Below are 23,573 nucleotides of genomic sequence, written 5' to 3'. Positions count from 1 at the left end.
CTCTGCAGCCAACAAGACTTATTGGCTTTGCAGAGCCATTTTCTCCTGTCTCAGCCAGAGTCAGAGCTGCTCCCATGTAGAGGGGTCAGCATATATGTTAGGTTTTTATTTTCCTTCTTTGTTTCTTTCTTCATGTCTGCAGTCAAAATTTTTAGAAGGTCTCTGCCAGTCAAATCTAATCTTTATTAATTTGGAAGGTATCCACAGCTTTTCTTTTCCTGTTAAAGCATAGGCATAACCTATCTGTAACATTTTCTATGCCATAATGTCTTTTAAAATGTTGTATTTTAATGGATACATTTGTTGGATCATCATCAGCTTCCATTTAATAAATGTTCAATCTCAGAATCATTGTTTTCAGAATTCAAGGTAAAAAGCATATTGGAATCTTAAGTCTGAGCCGGGCTTGGTGGTGCACACCTGTATCCCAGCACTCTGGGAGACAAAGGCAGATAGACCTCTGTGAGTTAGAGGTCAGTCTGGTCTACAAAGTGAGTCTAAGACAGTCAAGGCTACACAGAGAAACCCTGTCTCAAAAAAACACAAAATTCTAAGTATGAATCAATTATATGATGTATTAACATATTTACATACTTTAATTCTCCAAACGCTACAAAATGAAACACATAAGCTATTATAAGACATTGTTCTAAGGTGGCATTATTGAACAGAATTTCTATTTTTAACTTAGAATATAGACCTTCATCTAGTAATTGATCCTTGACAAAATAGTATCAAGCCTAACCATGTTGGTTTATAGCTGAAGCTTTTTTTTTTAACCTAGCGTCTCTATGGGATGCCATTCTATAATCTCCTTAAATCCTTGTAGATTTCTCTCATATGGAACTACCCTTCTTGTTGTCATTGTAAGTTCCAGATTGGATTCTTATGAAGATCCTTTATTTTGAATCAAAGAGACCTTCCAATCTCTTTGAAATATATATATATAAAATTATAATCACTATGTAAAATACAAATATTTCTATGTTGATAAGCATAACAAAATTATATGGTAACCAAATGCCTCTGTCATTGCATTTTGCATTTTTACTTGTCTTATTAATTTTATTTAACTCTTTTTTTTATTTTTAAGGATTTCCTAAGTATCATACCAAGTCTGGCAATTTTTCAACTTTTCTTGCCACTTCCCACATGTCTGAAGCTATTGTTTGCCAAGTCTCTTTGCCACTCAGCTAGCATGCCATGCAGGCTGGCAGCTGCAGGCTTTCCCCGGGTGGACCCCGTCTCTGGGAAGTCCCCCTCCCCCCATGGGCCTGCAACCCACTGGCAGAGGGACTCAGCTGGACTTAGCTCTGTTCACTCTGCTGCCTTGGGAAGTGTGAGGCTCCCCCAGAGGAGTGGTCTCTGGCACGGGCCTCTTGGGGTTTCCCACTTCCTACCTGACTGCTGGCTTTGCTGCTCAGCAGGGGCTCCCAGGGAGCCCCTTACCCCCTCTGCCACTCAGAGGTTTCAGTGACCTCACAGCCAGCCAGACCTAGCTGGACTCCAGCCATTCCACTCACAGAGCAGTGTGCAGGGGGCCGAATTTATTCCTAGGAAGTGTTTGTCTGTACTTTCTCCCTGGGACCCTAATACCTGAATCTTTTGTCCTAAGCTCGGATCTCTGTCTATGTTTAGATTACATGCCTAGCACGACGGGAGCCAAATGTAAAGATTTGGTTTTTCTATGCCAAAAAGTTATTAATAATAACTTTAGGCCTAAAGCTGGACAGGTACTCAGCTATTCTAAACTGACAGTTCTGGCCTGGCCTACTTCTCAGCCATGTGGCCTCTTAGCCCTGGCACCTCCTTCATCTGTGTTCTGATGGCCACTTCCCAGTCCCCTGAGACTGATACACACACCTCCCCCCCCACCCCTGGCCCAGAAGGCCTGCCTTAACTCTCTAGCCCAGCTATTGGCCATTCAACTCTTTATTTGACCATCAGAAGGTGATGAGAACAATGTTTTCAACATACCAAGACAAGAGATGCTTCTAACAATGACAGTGCCAAAGTCCAGACTGTAATCAGATCTCTGCCTGAACAGAAGTCAGCATTTAAAATACAAGGATCATCTTCACACAGTGCACAAAAGATTATCCCTACAATTTCCTGGGGGACATGATAATACAGTATTACAGCACAGTAAAATGACAGTTCCCTGGAAGGACAGGATAATACAGATTACAGCACAGTGAGATAACAGTTCCCGGGGGGGGGGGGGGGGGGACAGGAAATACAGATTAGAGCACAGTGAGATAACAGTTCCCTGGGGGAAATCTGAATCACTAGTGAGGGTCTAAAGACTATAAAGAGGTAAGAGCTAGTTAAAGACCTGGGATGTCTTTAACATAATAGAGAGCTTGCCTTACATGCACAAGGCCCTGTTTTTTTTCTCCAGCATCACAAAAAAAGTAGTTTTCTATAAGTGAGTAGGTAGAGAGTGGCAGATATAAGGAAGAAGAGAAGAATGTCCAAGCGCAGAAAACACATGGACCATAGAGTGTATATATGTATGCCTGGGAAGCTGGATGTTTGGATGGCATAAAGGAAGAATAACAGGGGCTATAGCTGGAGGAAGGCCAGGTTAGGAAGACATGAAAGATAACAAATTTCCGTCACATCAGTTCAAGCCAGCTGGGGCTACACAGCAAGACCTCAGTTAAGAAAACAAAAACAAAACAAAACAATCCAAACAAACATAAAATTGAAAGGGGGTGAATTTTATTCCTTAGTCTAACTCAAGCCACGGAGGGGTTTTGAACAAGGGGCTGACATGAGTGGTGTTTGGAAAGCTCAGTCTGATAATTGGGAAGGAAAGAATGGAGTGGAGAATGGGGCAAGAGTTGAGGTAGTTACTAAAGGCCACACGTTGAATATCCGTTATATTGCATTGAGCTGAAATTTCTAGAACAGGCAGATCATTAAGAAAGTAAATTAATAGCTGTTGTTTGGGGATTGAGGAAAGGTGATGGTTTCTTTCTGTGGTGGTAAAACTATTATAAACTAAGATATGAGTGGTGGTCTAACAATACACATAAGGTGGGTGGATTTTTTAGCATGAGTTTGAGGCAGTGAGCTGGAATCTGCTGTTGTGTTCGGGGTAGGAAAGCACCACGTTGAAGACATTGGGGTCAAACAGTTAGAGGTACAGATGTCCAACGGAGCTGGTTATGCTATGCCTGAGATCTGTTGCTTGGCTTATGGTGGAGGCGATTTTTATTATCTTGTGAGATCAGTAATTTGCTACAGCCGAGAAAGACACACGTTTTTTATTTTTATTTTTGCCACATTTGTGTATGATCCCTGTAAAACAGCTGAGTTGGGCTTGAAGCTCCTGGGTGGGTAGATGCGCTGTGGGTTTTGAGCATCCTTGGGCTGCAGGGAGACTGAAAGGAAGTGATCAGGTTGGTAGGAAACATCTGGGAATAGAGTGCTCTTAGGGACAGCAGTAGCCAACGAGATCAGGAACTACTGAAGTGACTGGAGTAAGAGGCTATTGGTGACCATACAGATGAATACATGAGAATGTAGACAGTTATATCAAGGGTAGAGGAGAGCCAGGAAGAATTGGAGCTTAATCATGAGAGGTAGCATGAATAGACTCATAACAGAGGTGAAATTTGGGAATAGGAAACTGCATGGAACAGGTGTTTCTTACAGATAAAGGAACTTCCAAAGGTCAGCTTGTAATAATGACCAGCACCATTTACTGAGCACCTCCATAAGCTTGTGGAAGAACTGAGGCCTCCTCATGCTGCATATCCAGTCCTTACCTCAGCCCTTCAGGGGAGCTGTAGTTCTTTGCTTCCACTTACAGATGGGGACACTTAGGGACAGAGTTTGTGTGGGGTCCAAGCAGACAGTCACAGGCCAGAGCTAGAAGGAAGTGGAGACAGCAACTGGTGTCTTCTCCTCCTGCCATTGCTGGGAGTAAAATCATTCATATTTATGTGCCCTTTTATAAGATGTAGAGCAAAGCTGGGCTTAGTGGTGCACACCTTAAATCCCAGCACTTGGGAGGCAGAGGCAGGCAGATCTCTGAGTTCAAGGCCAGCCTGGTCTACACAGTGAGTTCCAGGACAGTCAGGACTATGTAGAAAGCCCCTATCTTAAAAAAAAAAAACAAAAAACAAAAAACAAAAAAAAAACAAAACTCCATCAATAAAGCTGTGGGCCTCAAAATCCTGATGACCTGAGTTTGATGTCAGAACCTATGGAAAGGTGGAAGGAAAGAACTGTACTAAGTTGTCTTCTGACCTGCACGTGTGCTCCACGGCATGTACCACTCCCTCCCCAACCACCCGTCCCCCCACCGCACACTAATGGTCACAGCTGGGCATGGTAGGTCACACCTGAAATCCAGTACTTAGGAGGTGGGGGTGCCACAAGTATGAGGTCAGCCTCGGCCTCAGAGTGAGACCCCGTCTCAAATACAACAATGGAAGTGTTTATCTTACGATAATCACTTCACCCCTCATAATAGACACATTTTAGACCTCATTGTAGACACAGGTTTTTTTTTTTTAGCAATGAGCTGCCCCGTTAGCTTTGTATTCTAATGTCAAGGTGCCCTCTTCTGGACATCTGTTGTATTGCCGATGTGAGCTTTCATTTTGTAAAAATAATTCTGAATACTTCCCTCTGCTCTTAGATATTAGCCCAGGTAGGATGATGCAAACAGGACAGACAGGATCCCTGGGTTCCCAGAACAGGATTGTAGATGGAAAAGCTAGGTGTTTGGACCTAGACAAGGGAGACAGGCATGGAAGAAGCTGGAAAGCTGGGAACAGGCTTTCTATGTCTTCAGAGCCAAGATTAGAGATTTTACTTTGTTGGAGAATATTGGCGTAGTTATTTAAAGTTGCTGTAGATATCGTGTGTATGTGTACAGGATGAGTTATAGGGAGGAAAGTAAAAGTAGGAGAGAAAGAAGAGCACTTGCTGTTTTAGGCCTTTTTGTTGTTGTTGGTGGGTTGTTATTTTTAAGACAGGCCTTGCTATATGGCTTTCAATACACTTTGCAGTTCAGGCTAGACTCAAACTCACTACAGTCCTCCTGCCTCAGACTCCATAGCTCTTAGATTACAGATGTGTACCACCATGACTGGCTTCTAAGTTTGTGATGTCGACCTGATGAAGAGGTGTTTGTGATTTAGTAGTACTTCCTGAGTGACAGCTGGGGTGACTGTTTGAAAGAAGACAGTGGAGAAGCAAGAGCATACTTTGGTGTGTCCTGTGGCTCTTAGGAGTCACCAACTACACTATCCAGGGTTGGGTTTGTCAAGTCTGTGAAGTGTTGCTCAGGTCTGGAGGGTGAGGAAGAAGCCAGCCATTTGGCAGTTCACCTCTATCACCTAGATATGGTCCCCCTCCCACCTGCTTGCCTACCTGGGAATTTATCCAATACTTAGCCTCCCATGGACATCTTGTCCATATGTGTGAACACAAGTGCCCTGGGACTGTGGCGTGCTCCTTCTGGATGGAGTGCAGTGCAGGCTGATGGTGGGTAGGATTGAAGAGAACCTTTCATGTGCTACTACATACGTTTCTCCATGGTCTGAATTGTTAGGGGAATGTATTCATGGGTAACATACGTAATTAGAAAAAATAGAACAATGTTCATAGCCATCTTCATGTATAAACTTTCTCTCCTATTGAGGAAGATTGAACTGGTCAGAGTTGCTTGAGCTGTTTTTCATTTTATTTTCATTTTACTTCTTACTGACATTTTATGCGAAGGTATGGACTTTACTGGCTAATCTAAGCACCTGTTAGATTTATAATTGCCTTATTTACCGTGGGCCAGGCAGATATTTCACTTTCACTGTTTCATCATCCTCACCATCCATCTCCCAGCCCCCACCCAATGCCATCCACCATCATCCTCTTCAACTGGTCTACCTTCCATACATAATCCCAGGGTACTTGTATTCCTCATCTGGGCTCTTTTCACACCATTATTGGAGTTCTTCCTCCCAGGCCCCATGGTTTCTTCTACCGGCTAACCCACTGTGGTGTCCTCCTTCTTCCTCTTTTCCTGTCTGTCTGTCTTTCCTGTGATTCCTCCTGGGATTCTCCAAAGGCTGGGAACCTTAGCCATGCCCAGCCTACCCTGTCCTGCCCGGGTATCAGCTGTTTAATTAGCCAGTCAGGTATAATGACTGAGGCAGGTTTACACAGAGGGCCGGTAATTAGCATCAGACCAACCTCCAACACTTTAGCAAATATTTTAAGATAGTCTTCCAAATAACGAACTTTCCCCAGACTGCATAAAGATCAGAGGCCCCGCACACAGTCTCGTTTAGACTGGCACTGCGGTGAATGTGGCCTGTTCTGTGGAGAAAGTCAGATATGCTCCTCTTACTCCCTCCTTCTGTGAAACACTCTGAAAGTACAGGCCCTAAATGCTTCGGAAGACTCCAGCCACTTGGACACACGGCCTCAGCAAATCCATCTAGTTAGTGCAGGGTGGACAGGACATAGCTGCTTTCTCCCTTGGTAAAAGTCTGGAAATGAAGTACTGACCCTCCTGTATGAATAATTTGTCAAACCTTGACACGTGCTTCCTGTGGCCCAGGTATCTGAGCACATAAGTTACAAATATTTATTCCTCACAGCAGTTATGCTCCGACCAGCTTGGAAACAAAATCTACTGGGAAAGATCATTGTTTCTCATCACTGTAGTTACTGTCAATGCAAAGCATAGCCCTCTCCTCAAAGAGAGTAAGGGTATGTTCTGGAGCCAAATATGAGCAACCATGGTTCTGGAACATAGAGTTACTCCAGATTCTGTGCTCCAAAGTGGTGATGTTTGGTGAGGTTTTTACAGTAACTGTTGTGGATTATTAACATTTATTATTGATTTATGTTTTAGTTAATCAGCCGTTATTCCTAAACCAGCTGTATACCCAAATCACCACACAGAGACTAGGATTTACTTAATTAACCTAGAGCACAGTGCTGGGCAATAGTTACTCCATCCTAAACCTCCAAGCCTGCATAGTTTCCTACCATTCAGATTTTACCCATTATACTTGCTTTTAGTCATATCTTAGGTCCAGTTCATCTCTCCACGTGGTTCCAAGACCTCTCCTGCAGATTCTCTGCTCTCCTCCCTTCACTTCCTCCTTTTCCCTCCTCCCCCACCTCCCCTCTGGACCAGGATGTCCCACCCTATTCTCTCCATTGCACAGCGTTGCGGCTGGTTGTTTTAATCAACAACACAGAGAACAAATGGTGGCATGTTTACACAAACTTGAGACAGGTGATGCTTACAGGTGATGCTCAGAAGAAGCATCACAATACAACGTCCAGCCTGAAACCAGATAGTGGGGGAGAGAAATCAGCGTTTGAATGAACAAGGGTAAACTGTACACTGTCCACAGGAACATCATACCAACAAGTAACAGAAGAGTCTTAAGTCAAGGCACCTTTCAGATGCCTTAGAAGCATTAGACAGGCGGACTAAAGTGAAGGGAGGAAACGGAGGCTCTGGCCTCAGGTGCTGCCTGGTGGCATTCTTCTCATTTGGTTGGTGGTATTGGTATATGGAAGAGTATTTACCCAGCGGTCGCAGAGACATTAGCTCACACATAGAAGAGGACAGGAAACGGCTACCAGAGGGCTAACAGTGGCCCGAGGTAATTTGGCTCTGGACTTGTACCATTCTAAACTCTCCAACACTGCTAAAGTTCTAATAAGTTAGCCTTGAATGTTCCCGGTGGGGTGGGGAGATAGCTTCTTCTTGAGAACTTTCCTTTAGTACAAATAAGGCTAAAAAAAAAAAAAAGCAAAACAAAAAAACTAGATATTTTTCTGAAATGCTTAGGGAATATTTGTGTGAATGGTCTTAAGGCACTCAATCCTCAAAAAATCCTTCTATAAAAATTTAATTAGATTAATAAACCTGTTTTCATTCTATAACTTTGGGTACTTTCCCTGCATGTCTATCTGTACATCCCGTACATGCCTGCTGCCTGCAGAGGCCAGAAAGGGCATTAGATTTCCCGAACCTGGACTTACAGACTATTTTGAGCTGCCATGTGAGCACTGGGAAAAGAACCCAGGTCCTCTGGAAGAGAAGCCAATGTTCTCAACCATTGAGCCATCTCTCCAGTTATAAGTTAATAAGTCTTAAGGTAGGCATCATAGAGTGTGTCTGTATCCCTGTACTCAAAATGCTGGGGCAAGGGGATTTCAAGTTTGAGGACAGACTTGAATGCATTACTACACTTTTTTTTCCCCCAAAAGAGCAGCAACTGTCATAAATCTTGGTCAAAGAAAGAACATAAGTTAGTATAGTTTAACTTGAAAAAGGACTTGCATTTAGGTAAAGATTCAGAAATGCCCCAGATCAATAGCGCTATCTTAAAAATCAAACAAAAAAGCTGATCAAAGACAAAAATTTTTAAAAGGCAAAAAGAGAAATCAGAGAAACACCCAAAATTAAGGTGCCTGGATCTCATTCTATTACATTAATTATTCCATGAAAACATTCGATATCAACAATATTGATTGTGCCAAATACTATACAGGATTGTCAAATGACAAGTACCTACTAGCTGCTAGCATGGTAAGTTTCAACTCCGGAGCTGGTTTTCTTGACAAAAATGAGTATTGAACAAAATAGGAAGAGAAAGAAGGTGTGTGTGTGTGTGTGTGCTTTCTATTCTAATCATGGTGAAGTGGCTGGAAATTTGCTGTCTGTTTTTACCAGTGAAGGGCATTGAATCTGAACCAGGCATGATAGTTCACCTATAATCCCTAGCACTCAGGAGATGCAGGCAGGATTGTGAGTTCAAACCCAACCAGGGCTTTATGGCATGATCTATTTCACCCAAGACAAGCAAGGCAAAACAAAATATATATTAGAATAGTTTAGATTTCCTGGAGTTTACTTGATTGCAAATATTTCTAAGACTGTCCATGTTTGTCTCTTGTCATAGTTATGGGCAGGACAAAAAAATGTATCTATAACTAAGAATAGTAGGCTTTGTCTCTCCCAACCTCTGCCTCTTCTTCCCCCTTCTTAAGCAGAGACTAGGGGTTTTATTTAGCTCACTGTTCTGGGGGCTGTGACAGCTAAGAGTGTAACATTGGTTTCAAGTGTCATTTCTTGATACATCTTAATATAGCAGAAGCATCACATGGTGACAGAGCCTGGTTAATTTTTTGATTAAACAAACAAACAAACAAACAAACAAACAACAAAAAAAACCCACAACTCCTTAACCTACTTTTTTTTTTTTGTCTGCTTACTAACTTTTAGACATTTTGATTACATTTAGGCCTTTTTTGTTTCTTGGTTTTGTTTGTTTGTTTTTCCAGACAGGGTTTCTCTGTGTAGCCTTGGCTGTCCATAGACCAGGGTAGCCTAGAACTCACAGAGATCTGTCTGCCTCTGCCTCCCAAGTGCTGGGACTAAAGGTGTGCGCCACCATGCGCTGCATATTTAGGCCTTTTTGTCTCAAGCATCACAACGCCTTTCGCTTGTTCGGAATCACAGTGAGCTAGAGCCTGGCTGTGTTAAGTTTTAATTCATCTCGACACAAGCTAGAGTCCTTTTCCTCTGGGGAAAAGAACCCTCAGTTGAGAAATCGCCTCTGTAGGTCAGCCTATAGGCACATCTGACAGGCATTTTCTTGATAAATGATGTGGGAGGGTCCATCCCGCTGTGGGCAGTGGCACCTCTGGACAGGTGGTCCTGGGCTGTGTCAGAAAGTAGACTGAACAAGCCAGTAAGCAGCGTTCCCTATGGCTACTGCTTTCTTTTATGATGAACTGTGATTTGGAACTGTATGTTGAAATAAATCCTTTTTTTCCCAAGACGCTTTGGTCATGATGTCTTATCACAGCAATAGAAACCACAACTAAGATAGACCTAGCCTCTGCCCTCTTAGTACTGCTTCCTTCGAGTCCAATAATTACTCACTCCTATGAAATTCCACTTGTGTTTTCATTGAAGTTGGGTCAAGCTGGAGATGGCTAAGTGCTTACGAGCACCATCTGCTCTTTCAAAGGACCCAGGTTCAATTCCACACAGCAGCTTTCAACTGTTCATAACGCCAACTCCAAGGGATCTGACACCTTCACACTAATGCACATAAAATAAAATGTAAAGAAATTATTTTTAAAAAGATATTTTAATTTTTTTTCAAGACAGGGTTTCTCGGTGTAGCCTTGGCTATTCTGAACTCACTTTAGAGACCAGGCCTTGAACTCACAGAGGTCTGCCTGCCTCTGCTTCCCTGAGTGCTGGGATTACAGGCGTGTGCTACCGTACCCAGCCAATATCTCAATTTTTTAAAAATGGGAGAATAGAAGATTCTATTCTTTCAGAAAGTTAGTGTGAAGCTGGGTTTGGTGGCACACACTATAAACTCAGTGCTTCGGAGGTAGAGGCAGGAAGATTATGTATTCAAGGCCACAATATCTATTCTTTCTCATTCTACATTAGATATACAATTATGGTAACAATCAAAACTACAAAGTGGGACCGGCCACTGTTCTCCTCCCCCTCAAAAAGAGTTGGTATAAAGTGATAGATTTATTTTTCCAACAGTAAGCTCAGAGTCTTAATCCAATAATAATTTCACTGTAACGCCCTATTTTAATACTGAAGAAAAAAATAGATTCAGCTATATGACACAGTGGTGTCAGAAAAGTAACTATCCTGGATTGTGACTGTTTTTAAGTACTTTTCTTAATGCGTGTCTGTGGACAAATTGTGCTGCCCTCCCAAAGGTCAGTTTCAGTCATCATTCTCCCGGAACTGCCCATGTTTTTGAGACAGCCAGTCCCAAAGACCCTGTTTCCACCTTCCCAGCGCACCCCACCCACCATGGGAAAAGACAGCTTTTCCCGTGGGCACATACTGTCTAACTCAGGTCCTTACACTTTTACAGCATTTTACCAACAGAGCTGTCTCTCAAGCCTGAAGACCAGCGTTCTTGACTCCCACCCCACTCTCAGATTTTGCATCCTTACAGCCCTGGGGCTTCCGAGTAACTTCCCTGATTTGCACAACCAAGTTTGGTGACAGCTTTTGTCGGTTTGATACAAACTAGAGCAGCCTGGGAGGAGGAAACCTCAGTTGAGGAGTTGCTGTCATCAGATTGGCCTATGGGGCATTTTCTTGATTAATGATTGATGTGGGAGGGCCCAGCCCACTGTGGGAGGCACCATCCCTAGGCAGGTGAGCTTGGGCTGAGTAAGAAAAGTAGGCAGTCAGAAGAGAGCAAGCCAGTAAGCAGCATCCAGCAGTCCTCAGCTTTAGTTCCTGTGTGGCTTCCCATAATATGGAAACAATGCCCTCACTTTATCATAACAAATTCTAGGAGCCTAGAGAAAATAAAGCCATTTTTGGTATGCCATTCTGTAGAAAGGGATAGCAGCATAAAGAAAGGCAAAGCAAGCCAGGTTTGGTGGTGCATGCCTTTAATCCCAGCAGGACACCCAAGACTACACAGAGAAACCCTGTCTGGAAAGGAAAGAAGAAAGAAAGGGGAAAAAAAAAAAAAGGCAAAGTGGCTGGTGTGTCCATTGGTGCAAGACAGTGGTTTTTGAAGTTCTTGTTCTCGAGAAATCTGTTCTCTTCTTCCCATCAGCTATTGGTTCAGGACACAAAGCCTTAGCTAGTGAGTATTCGGGGGCTCAGTCACAGAGCAGGCCGCCCGCAGCTTCCCATCTCTGAGAGTTGTAAGACAAGCAGGCAGTGTCTGGGGTAAGATGGCAGTGAGCTCATCTTGCTTGCCCGAGACACTTTGATGAGCTCTAATTGTACCTCATGCTGAAAATGGACCAGAATGATCTGCCCCTCACACTGGTGATGGAGTGTTTCCAGGAGTGTAAACCAAATGAACCCTTCACTCCCCAGGCTGCTTTGGTCATGGAGTTTATCACAGCAGCCAGAGTAGCAAATTAGGGCAGCTGTATCCTAGAAGTATACCAGTGGGGCCTACAGAAATCAGAAGTGACACAGAGGTGCCCACAGCTTATTTGTCTCTGTCTCTGTCCCACTGTCCCTGGAGGGCTTCCGACAGGAACCTCTGTCCACTCTGAGCGGCTGCTCACATAGGCCACAGTTCCAGGCCAGCTCTGTCTGTGTACCTTGATTGCGCTAGCCTTTCCCAGCACCACTGTCTCTGCATGTAAAACAAGGACAGCATTGTATCCCCGGGGTGATTAGCAGGGCCTGGAGCTTGGTAAACTACTGTGTTTGAATAAACTTTCTTCTGATTAGTCACTAAGCTTTCATGTGCCTATAGTGTCTTCTGATTCATTCCGGAGTTTCCAAGGCTGTTAAGACAACTTTCAGGAATTGTTTCTTTCCTTTTACTGTGGGGTCCTGGGCCTGGAACCCAGGTTCCCAGCCTTGGTGGCAAGAATCATACTCGCTGAGCCATCTTGCTGGCTCTTTGTTTTATCTTTGAGACAGGCTCTCATCATATAGCTCAGGCTCAAACTGCCAATTCTCCTGCCTCCATTTCCTGGAATTGTGAGTATAGCCACCACACCCAGCCAGTTATCCAGCTTTAATTCTTTCCTTCCTCCTTTCTTTGTTTCTTCCTTCCTTCCTTCCTTCCTTCCTTCCTTCCTTCCTTCCTTCCTTTTCTTTTGGGTTTTTGAGACAGGGTTTCTCTGTGTAGCCCTGGCTGTCTATCCTAGACTCCCTTTGTAAACTAAGCTGGTCTCAAACTTACTGCCTCCCAAATGCTGGGGTTACAAGTGTGTGCCACTATGCCTGGCTAATTATTTCTTTAGACATTACTTATTGTTCTCTCTCTACTTTCTGTGCCCTCTGTAGTTTACATATATGACTATGACATCTAAATATTTCATTTGTACTTATTTATTTAAATGTCCTTCTCTCCAGAACCTAAGAGGGAGAATTATGTGTAAACGTCTTGATAGCATAATGCTTATCAAATGGCAGGCAAAATAAGAGTTTGGTTAAATTAACTACACTAACCCAAAGATGTCTGGTGGCTTAGAATAAACTTACACATTCTGACGAAAGAATGTGAAGGCTGGAAAGGAAAATTACTATACAAAATGGTTACGTTCTTATTCCCTTATAAAAATAGTAAAGAAATCTGAAAGGACCTCAGGGAGGCTGATTCTATGTGATCACGAGGAAGGAGAACATACAGAGTTAACATGAATCCTCTGCCCTAGGTACTCTCCTTTTTCTTCATTGGCCTGATGTCTATTATGATACCCCTGTGCAGCATCTTTGGGGCCCTCATTGCTGTCTGCCTCATCATGGGTCTCTTCGATGGATGCTTCATTTCTATCATGGCCCCCATTGCCTTTGAATTAGTTGGTCCTCAGGATGCTTCCCAAGCAATTGGATTTCTACTTGGATTCATGTCTATACCCATGACTGTGGGTCCTCCTGTTGCAGGTAAATATAAATATTTTATATTAATTGTTCTAATTCATAGCATTTTCTACTGTGGATCCTAAACCTCATTTATTTGTGAAATATTTTACATATTTTTAATAGTCCTTTGTATGCTTTCTCCCATTCATTTTTTGTTTGTTTTGGGTGGGAGGCTTTTGTTTGTTTGTTTGTCTTTTAAGACAGAGTTTCTCTGTGAAGTCCTGGCTGTCCTATAACTTACTCTGTATATCAGGCTGGCCTCAGACTTAGAGATCTGATTGCTTTTGCCTCCCGAGTGCTGGGATTAAAGCGTACACCAATCCTCTGGCTCCTTCTCATTTTAAATAAGACTCTCTGTTGACAATAAGTTGAAAAAGTTTGTTGGGGAGCATTCTGTGTGTGTGTGTGCGCGCGAGAGTGTTTTAAGCCCAGAGCCTTATACATATTTAGCAAGCATTTGCCACTATTCCCTACAAAATATTACCTGTTGGGGAGGGCTAGGCATTGAGTATACTAAATACATACTCTTCTATTGAGCTATGCATTTAGCCTCTACTTTTTTTTTAAGTTTTGTTAGTACACTATGTTAGACAAATAGAACCATAAAATGCAGATTATGATAGATTTCTAAAGTATATATTACTTTTACATAAGAAAGCATACTCCTTGAGGAATGATTGAGGAAAATTGCATTTAGTGGAGAGAACTTGGTTTTCCATCAGAGCGTGAATATAAAAATAATGTCCAGGCTGGACATCGTGGCACATACCTGTAATCTCAACATTCAGGAAGCTGAGGCAGGACCTTCATGTTCAAGACCAGCCTGGCCTACATAGTGAGTCCCAAGAGAGCTGGGGCTATATATATTAAGACTTGACTCCAATCAGTCCATAGCCAAAAGTAAACAAAACCCAAAATAGATCCTCCATAAAATGGATAGAGGTTAGTATTATCTAGCCATAAAAGCAATGCGGTAGGGACACTGATGCATGCTACCAGGTGAACGAGCATCACAAACATTATGCTAAGTGAGCAAAGCCAACTATAAAAAGGCCATTATTGTATGATTCCATTCATAGGAAAAATCTGACATCTCCATAGAGACAGAAAACAGATTAGTAGTTGCCAGCGACTGGAGGGAAGGATTGGAGAGTGGCTACTTAGTAGAGATGGAGTTTGTTGTTGTTTTTTGCATGAAAATATTTCAAAATTAGATATAGCCAGAATAGCCTCAGGACATTGTGGATTTACTAAGTGCCACTGTATTGTTGCCTTTTAAGTAGTTGACTTAAAGTAGTTAAAGGAATTCTACCTTTAGAAATCTTCCAAACAATAATGTGATGTCTTACTTGGGTACCAGGTGAATTAGATAAGTGTTCAGTACAATTAGGATAAAGTTTCAATGGTGTACAGTCATCTTGCCTAATAGAAGGGGCTCAGGGATAGTCATTCATTCTTATATCTGCAACCACATTACTGGTCCAGAATCAAGGAGGCAGGGCTATTACTGAGCAGATGACATAGAGTTTAACGTCTGGTGGTGACAGTTGCTGGAGGAGAAGCCTCTGTTCCTTCCTTTTTCCTCAAGTAACATATTGATCACTTAGCTGAGTTTGGGGGATTTCAGATCCGCAGACAACGGTAAAAGCATAATAGTGGGAGCAGCGTTGTGCTGGTAGGATAGTAACTGCCCCCCGACCAAGAGTAGAGGGTGTGGACTAGGGGGACCACACAGCAACTGACAGGAGAATTGCCCCCATCCCCCCTGTCCTCAGTGGTTCAGGGTCATTATTTATAATAACGCCTGTTTATTAGTATCCACGGTTGCAAGGTTGGTTGCATGCGAGACACTTGGATTCTGAAGACAGGACTATTGCATATTTTAGAGATGCTGTGTATTTTGTGCCTGGATTCAGGGTGACTGCACAGCTCCATCTCTATCTACAGATGCTGATGTACCACAGGGTACACCCTTAGCTGTGCATCGAATGACGTGGGCTAGATGTCCAGTTTAGCATGTCCCCTGGACGTTCTAGGTAACTTGAGGCTGTGCAGAAAAAGTTCAAAGGCTAAGAAAATGTACAACCTTGAGTGCTGTAAGAATCCATCAAACGGCAAATGGCACTTAATGCCATTTGGTGTTTTTGTTTGTTTGTTTGTTTGTTTGTTTGCTTGTTTTGTTTTTGTTTTGAGACAGGTCCTCTATGTAGCCTGAACTCGATGTGAAGTCTAAGCTGGCTTCAAACTCAGAGGTCCATCTGCCTCTGCCTTCCAAGTTCTGGGATTAAAGTCATATGCTGCCAGACCTGGCCAAACACACACTGATATACTTTCTTCTCGAGGACAGGCAAGCCTTAGCATCTTTTTCTTTGGACTAGAGAGTAGATAAGAACACTGGCCACTTTCCCCAGAAACCGCATGGTGGACAGCTACCTCTAACTCCAGATGCCACCTGGGACAGCAGGCAGGAGTTGGGGGCACATTCAAACACCCATACATATTAAAAAAAAAATTAAGAGTCTTTCTTTCCTTCTTTCTTTTTTTAAATCCCGACTCTTGGATTTACAGCTTCTCATGTTTTATATAACGATTTAAGGTAGTTTCTTGTTAAAGTCAAATAAGATCAACTTGAGGCATGGATATTTTGGAGAACTCTGTTGTGCAGGCGCTGTCCACCTTCTGCTGAGACAAGGGCCATTACACCATGTATTTGAATATCCCAGGTGGCCTCTGACAGACCTGAGAATGCCAAAGCCAAGTTGCAAATATTTTCCACAAGTGTTATTTTGGTACAACTGGCATTGTGTGATAAAATTTAAAATAAGTGATTTTTTTTTCTTCCTCATATCAAAAAAGGTTTACATCTCTAATCTGTTATCTAAGCTGGGCCTGCTGTCACTGTGATCAAGCTGGGAGCCAGGCTTGTTCTCTCTTTGTGACAGCTGCTGTCTCCATTTCCAGGGCTACTTCGTGACAAGCTGGGCTACTACAATATGGCCTTTTACCTTGCCGGAATCCCTCCCTTCCTTGGAGGGCTTGTGCTGTGCTTAATCCCATGGATTCATAGTAAGAAGCAAAGAGACATCACTAAAACCACCGGAGGGGAGAAGATGGAGAAAATGTTGGAGAACCATAACTCTCTACTGACAGGCTCATCCGGAATCTTCAAAAAAGAATCTGACTCTATTATTTAATGCCATACATACCTCCACCTGACTGGATTTGCTTTTGAATTTTAAGCCAGTTTTCCTTTTATATGAATTGCAGATTTCTTATTTTTTTAATCATCCTTGAAATAGCACAAATGGGAAATATAACCTTTATTACTACATGAACCGTTTTCTCTCCCCCAAATAGCTTTGATAATTTCAGGAATCTGAGGGAGGAGACAGGCAAACATGTCTGAGAGTCAAACACGCGCTTTCGAAGCTATCTCGGTAAGGAGCAGCCTCGGGAGCCGCGAAGGCTGTTAGCTGCAGTGTGCCTGGAGCTGTGCTGGCTGGGCAGCGGCCTGGCTCACACCAGAAGTGTTTTGTTGGTTGCTTCCGTCTTTAGTTCCAGTGTTTTACTTCCTTCTGCAGTTTTGAACTTTGTGCAAAATTTAAGCCTGGATCCTAGATAATGAGAGGCCAACCCAAACCTCAAGTCTGTTAAGTGAGTTAAGCTAAGAAATTAGGAGACTCTGACATGTTCCATCATCCAGGGACCTCCTGGGAGCAGATTCCACTACATAGAGTGGAAACAACAGATGAAAAGAGTCCTCTGATGTGAAGGCAGCGACCACTAACCTTTGTTCCCTTTGGTTTGTAGCGTGTTTTACTCCAGTAGCCAGAAACACCCTGAATTTCTGATTTTGTATAAACAATAAAGTAAAATAGAAAGTATAAAAGATATCTCGGCAATTTTAACGTGGAGCTTTTCTAACTTCTGGATTTATCAGCACTGTATTTACATGTCTTTCCAGTTGGTAGAATGGATACAGATCAGAGGTGGTGCAGAACCGTTCTATCCATTTGAGAAATGTCTGATAGAAAGAATTTCTTGAACTGACTTATGGGATTAATGATTTTAAAATGTCAAATATACAAAAAACAATTCCTAAATTTTCCAAAAAATTTTTAGCAAAGATTTGCATTTGTGTTGCAGTCTTTTGCCAGTGACAGGGATATATGGAGGAACCTGATGGCAGTTGCTTTCATTATCTGGATGTCATGGAGTTTATTTACACAAACTCAGAAGACTCCATTGTAACCAAGAGATAGAATCTTCCGGCACATATCGTATATACACCTCTTCTCTGACTGGAAAATTAATGTGATATTTATTTGCCATGTGTTTCTTGTTAACTCCCACCATTTCCCCTACTTATGTCCAGACTGTAGAAGCCAAGTGATTAGCTTTGAGGACCAAAAATTAAAACCAAAGTTGGGCCATGACCCATTACTCATTTATAAAAACAGGAACACATTCTTAAATCTTTGAAATTATATTGTAGACCTTTAAAAGTTAAAATGCCAGGTATCCTTAAATATTAGCCTAGGTGAATATTAGGTCATAGTTGAATGTAGCTTGCTTGTTCATGTGAAAAGAATATTATCTTTTCCTAAGCACCTCCAGGATCCTTCTGTTGCTAAGTTATCTGGGAGGTGAGACTTAATTGTGTGATCTCACTACTTGGCTTTCCCCCTTCTGTTTTTAGAAGATAGTCCTCCCTCTCTGCACTGATGGAGGGGTGGGGCTGCTTGGAGAGTTTAGAGACTCGTTCTTGTTGGCCAGGAGGAGAGAGAGCTGTAGACAAGTGGGATTGTCAGTTGACAGCTGGAAGCTTTTCCTCTCAGTAACAGCTTCCTTACTTAACATCTTGGGAGAGTTCACAGCCTAAATGCGAGGTGTACATTTGTTTTAATGGGTTCTGAGTAATTGTAATTTATTTATTATTTATTTATTGTGAGGTGGAGTCTTAGGAGATCTGACTGGCCTTCAACCCTGTCCTGTGGCTTTAGACCTGTGTCAGGGGCGTGCTGCTGAGTATGGCAACGATTTTAATTTTGAAGATACAAGCTTACTGTGCTATACACACACTTTTCTTTTTTCTTTCTTTTTTTTTTTTTTTTTTTAAGTCAGGATCTCACTAAGTAGCCCAGGCTGGCCTGGAGCTCACTGTGTAGACCAGGCTGACTTTGAGCTTACAAAGACCTGCCAGCCTCAGCCTCCCAAGTGCTGGGATTAAGCATGCTGATATAATTTATTATCAAGCCTTTCACTTACTTCTCCTCAGTTACCTGGCATCATTGACAGTGCTTTCAAAAGCTAAGGCACTAGAGAGTTGGCTCCGCAGCTAAGAGCATTTTGCTGCTCTTAGAGAGGACCTGAGTTCAGTTTCCAGCAAATTACATGGTGGCTCACAACTGCCTGTAACGCCAGTTCCCAGAGATCTAATACCCTCTTCTGAGCTCCTGCACGAATGTGGCACACATACACACACTCAGGCATAAGCACACATACGTAAAAAGAAACATTGAAAAGGTATCAGAAACATACAGTTAAGATAATTAAACCTGCCATTATAAAACATCAGGGTGACGTTTATTGCTATGAAGTTTAGAACCTCGTTCAAGAGTGGCATTTGTGAGTGGCTTGATGTGGGTGCTAGGACCTGAACTGCAGTCCTCTGGTGGACTAGTAAATGCTCTTTCTCCCTGTGGAGACAAGGTCTCCCTACACATCCTTGGCTGGCCTAGAAACCATTGTGTGGACCAGACTGGCCTCTAGCTCCAGATAGGTGTTTGCCTCTGCCTTTCTTGAGCTGGGATTTAAGGTGTGTGTCGCCACACCTAGCTGCTGTAAGCACTCTTAAGTGCTGAGCCGCCTCTCAAGGCCCCTCCTAAGTGTTTTAGATTGTGTGAACACATAAGTGCTTCTACCAAGATCTCTCCTAGTGAGTGAAAGTGACTCTCATAATATAGTCTACACCCGCAAAATTGTCCTGAGGACCCAGGATTTGTTATTAATAGTGTTATATTTTTGACCCCTCACAGTGCTGGTGCCTCTACTAAAAATTAGATCAAGGTCGCTATAAAACCTCATATGCCCTTCAAAGTACCTTCAATTAAAAATGTATCTTTTGCTGTGTGTGGGTGCTGCCCGCATGGCTGTGTGTGCACACGTGCACACGTGCACACGGTGCTTGCAGAGCCGGGAGAGGGCAGCATGTCTGCCCGGAGTTACGGGAGGTTGTGAGCCGCGCTGGGAGCGCCGGGAACAGAACTCGGGTCTTCTGCAAGAGCACTGTAACTACTGAGCCACCTCTCCAGCCCCCAGGTTGGTTTGGTTGGTTGGTTTTAAATACACGTAGCAGCGGAAAATGTGTGTAACCAGCAAAACCTCACACCTGTCTTGTGCATACATCGGAGAAATTTTCCCCATGAAGCTATGACTGATTTTTGTTAACACTTAATGATCTAAGCTTCATTTACAAGAAAATGATCACCAAATTTAGCCTCGGTAATGAACATGGCCTCCCAAGAGAATAACTTTAAAGAAAGTCCTTTCTTGGTGATTTTAGCAAAGAGCGAGCTGTTTAAGCTTACTCGTGGGTTGAGGATCTAGCCCAGCTAAGGTGCTTGCCCAGCACACCCAAAGCCTGACTCACTTTAAGAAGTAAAACTGAAAAGGAGGGGGCATATAGTAGCTTTTAATTGGATTTGATCAAGGGGGCATTTTGAACATTTGAGCTATGTAACTGTTTTACAGCTAAAGCCAGTTTTTGGAGTCATTGGTCTTAAAATTTGGATAATGAGTTATTTGCTCTTTTTTTTTGTTTGATTGTTTGTTTTGTAATTTGAAAAAAAAAAAATCCCATTGCAAACATGATTGTTTCTCTCTTTGGTTTGACATAGACTAAAACTGTACCTGGGCCAGCGTCCCCAGACCTCAGCACCGCGACAGTGTCAGCCAAGCACGCCACCCAGAAGTGCACGCAGGTCCCTTCCAGTTCCCGTGCTTCTACGCAGGATTCGGATAACTGGGGGTCGTGGGGTGTAGCTTAGTCCTGCTTTCTTTCACAGACTTTGCCTCAACTGTTTCATAGGAATGAGAAAATAACTCAAGGCCGCAGTTGCCTTCGTGACTGGAAGGACCAGGCGCTCCCAGCTGGGCGTGCCGGGCTCAGTGTTCAGGATCATGGGTTGTGAGTACTGGGGCCTCACTCACTACGTCACATAGTTCCTCCAACAACAGCGCCTGGGGAGCGATTCCTCAGGGGAGTCAAATGATGGCCGGTCACAAAGGTACCGCACTGCGCCGAATACCCTTGCCTTTCTTTCATCAGCTCCTCCCACCTGTGCGTTCTAACTCGAAAGTTACAGCTACAACAGACTGAACTTCGCAGTATTAAGCTTGGGCGTTTTAAGTATCTTTCGGCATCTGGCATTCTTCTTGTCTGCGCATCATAGTGTTTATCTGAAGATTTTTAATTATTTTATGTTTTGAAAGTTCAAACTCTCTTAGCCAACCTCATATTCCAAATGTACCTAGCGCTCCATGTGTGAGCCCTTGTCCCTCCCCCTCCCTCTTCTACAGAGGGCACCAGCTTACCCTGTAGGTGTATAAATACAGCTGACCATGTGACAGGGTCATGCTGGGTTTGACCAGCGTGGTATTTTCCTAGTTTTGAGAAATTGTTTCTTTTAAAATAATTTATAATTGATTTTTTTAAATGTGATTTCTATATTTAATAATTAGATAACCAAAACCTTTTAAATGAAGAGTGCTTTGTAATTTGGAGAATACAGTCCTTTTACTGTGGGGAAATGTGATATTCTCAGTAAATGCAATAAAATTTTTTAGCAAGTTTCTGTAAGGCCTTGTGGTTGTATTTATGGAATCGTGGGGCTGGGGAATGGCTGAAATGAACAGTCTGTGTTGAAGAAAAGTAAAGCGTATGTGTTTTATGGTGTGTTTTCCTAGCATGTTTGGATATTGCCATTGCTCGGGGAAGGGGGATGCCTTGACGTGGTCTAAAATTTCAAAGCATTATGTACTGAGGAATATGCCCAGGGCCTTCCCATGCTAAGCAGGCCCTCCACTATTGTTTGCACCCAGTCCGGACAGTTATTTTTAGAGTCCCATCTTATTCCAGTGACTAGCATCTGGTCTTATAGATCAGTTCTTCACCTCTGAATTAGGTTTCCAGAACACTGAACCTACCTGGTTCTTCTGGCCGCTCCTTTCCTGTATCCTAGCCTCTTCTGAGCACTGTGGTTGCATCAGGGCCTGACCTTTGACACACAGACCCCTTGTGTGTGGGGGTGGGGGATGAGGCAGAATTGCTGTTTTGAGACAGGTTCTCCCTGAAGCTCTTGCCTCAGCCCCCTGAGTGCTGGGATTACAAGCATGCGCCACCATGCCAGCCAGCCAGACACGTCTTTGAACCCCTTCACACTCTCCTGGCCTCAGTTTCTGGTTGCTGACATGGCCTCTCTCCCTTTATTCCCCCAACCTCGTGTTTCTAAAATTAATGACTCAGTAGCCGAGAGAACAAAAGAACACACCAGTTTAATCTATGGCCCAAACTGAGCTGTTAAGACTGTTTCTTTCAGTTTGTGGTGACTTTGGTTGTGTGGTCTAAACATACCCACCTCCACTGCCATGTTCCTCTCACAGACACCAGTGGTACACCAGCAAGTCCATGTTGGCTGTTCCAAACACACCCAGCATTCTCCCCTCCCCACTCAGAGACAAGTCATCATTTGTGGTCTGTTTGCTGCCTGGCAGCCAGAATGATCCTGTCAAAATGTCAGATGAAGCCAGCTTTGCCTGAAGTCATTCTCTGGTCCCTGTTTCTCCTCAGAGACCAAAGTCCTTGCACATCCCCACATCTTCTGTCTACTGCCATTTTCTCCTACTCTCTCCTCCTGTTTCACCCTGGCCTCCTGTCTGTCCTCTTGTCTGGGGGCCCTCCCACCAGGTTGCCTCCTGGATTCCCTATCTCCTCCTGTGGATGGATCTTTCCTCAAAAGCCCCCTTTCTCTGTGAAATTCTTAGTGAGAAACCCCTGATAACTTACGTTTCTTCCTGACTGAGTGTGCCCTTTGCAGTTGCCACCTGCATATTTTTATCTTATCTGTCTTTCCCGCTAGACTGTTAAGTTCTATAAGCCTAGGGCTTTTTTGTGTATCATTTTTTACCTTCAAAATTTTGAAAGGTATCCGGCATGAAATATGTGCTTAGTAGTTAGTTGTTGAATATATGTTTCTCAACTTCTCAGGAGTTTATTCGTTTTATCTTGGTGTTTTTAAAACTTCATGAGAAAATAGCCACATTGTGAGGGTTGGGACCAGGGAAAAGGTGGCTGGTATGTCCTGCCAGAATAGATAGAGGATTGCTTCTACCTGTGCAGGCTAGAGAGAGGAAGGAAAGTGGGAGCTAGGTCTCTCACTGTTGGAGAAGGGAGGTCCGTATGGAAGGTGGAAGGCTAGAATCAATGCTGGTGATGGGAACGGAGTTGGGTGCCTGTTACCTGGCTTTCTGTGTCTGCACCAAGAGCCTTGAAACAGTGGCACTCAGCGATACAGTAGAATTAATGTCCCTCTATGTGGAAGCAAGATGGGGGGAGGAGGAAATAGACTCTTATTAAACAGAAGCCCCTCCCCAATGCACAGGGAGGAAACCAGTTCACAGTGTGCAAGAACCAAGCACAACTGTGAATTTCTTGACAACTGCCTAGTTGCATAAGGCACAGAAGACACCTGTTGGAGGGTGAGAATCCTCCAGCAGCTGGTACCCGTTAATGTAAAAACAAGCTCATTTGGAAGAAGGTACCCTGTGTAGGCAAAACAAGATGCTTCCAGAAGTAATAGATTAGCAAATGGAAATCCCAGTGCCGGGGAGGGCTGCCTGCCCGCGAGTCGCCGGGGGGCTATTGCCACCACTGCTGGTTGCCCACCACAACTGTGACTATACAGAACCGGATGCTACCGAGTTTCACACTAGTTCACAAAAGTCTATTAGATCTTTAAATCTGATAACGTCTTTTTGACGAAGAGGAAAGATTTGGGAATAGCTACAGGAGTAAAGTTGGCAGGACTTGGTGACATATTGAGGGGATGGACGGGCGGAAGCACCGGCGTGGGCGCAGCATGTGGTACCCACCCCAGGAGCGGGAGAAAGTTTCCAGAAAACGAGG

General features: G+C 43.3%; 1 protein-coding gene across 2 annotated transcripts in view; it reads left to right on the top strand.

Annotated features, from left to right (window-relative positions):
• Slc16a10 (solute carrier family 16 member 10) overlaps positions 1-21,248 on the top strand; it is a 108,353-nt gene extending 87,105 nt beyond the window's left edge. The window contains exons 5-7 of one of the 2 annotated variants that reach the window (XR_002476466.2): positions 13,180-13,408; positions 16,349-16,824; positions 20,287-21,248. Coding sequence is in view for 1 of the 2 variants with exons in the window: in XM_021638748.2 (XP_021494423.1) it covers positions 13,180-13,408; positions 16,349-16,581 (462 nt within the window). In the remaining variant the exon portion in view is untranslated. Of the gene's footprint in view, positions 1-13,179; positions 13,409-16,348 lie in introns of both variants that reach the window. The other variant, XM_021638748.2, reaches the window with a different exon arrangement.
• The last annotated feature ends 2,325 nt before the right edge of the window (positions 21,249-23,573 follow it).

Source organism: Meriones unguiculatus, chromosome 20 (genome assembly GCF_030254825.1).
Source record: "Meriones unguiculatus strain TT.TT164.6M chromosome 20, Bangor_MerUng_6.1, whole genome shotgun sequence".
In the NCBI taxonomy this organism is placed as follows: domain Eukaryota; kingdom Metazoa; phylum Chordata; class Mammalia; order Rodentia; family Muridae; genus Meriones; species Meriones unguiculatus.
The sequence above is the reverse complement of the archived record's forward strand: the minus strand, read 5'-3'. Positions and strand labels throughout refer to the sequence as shown.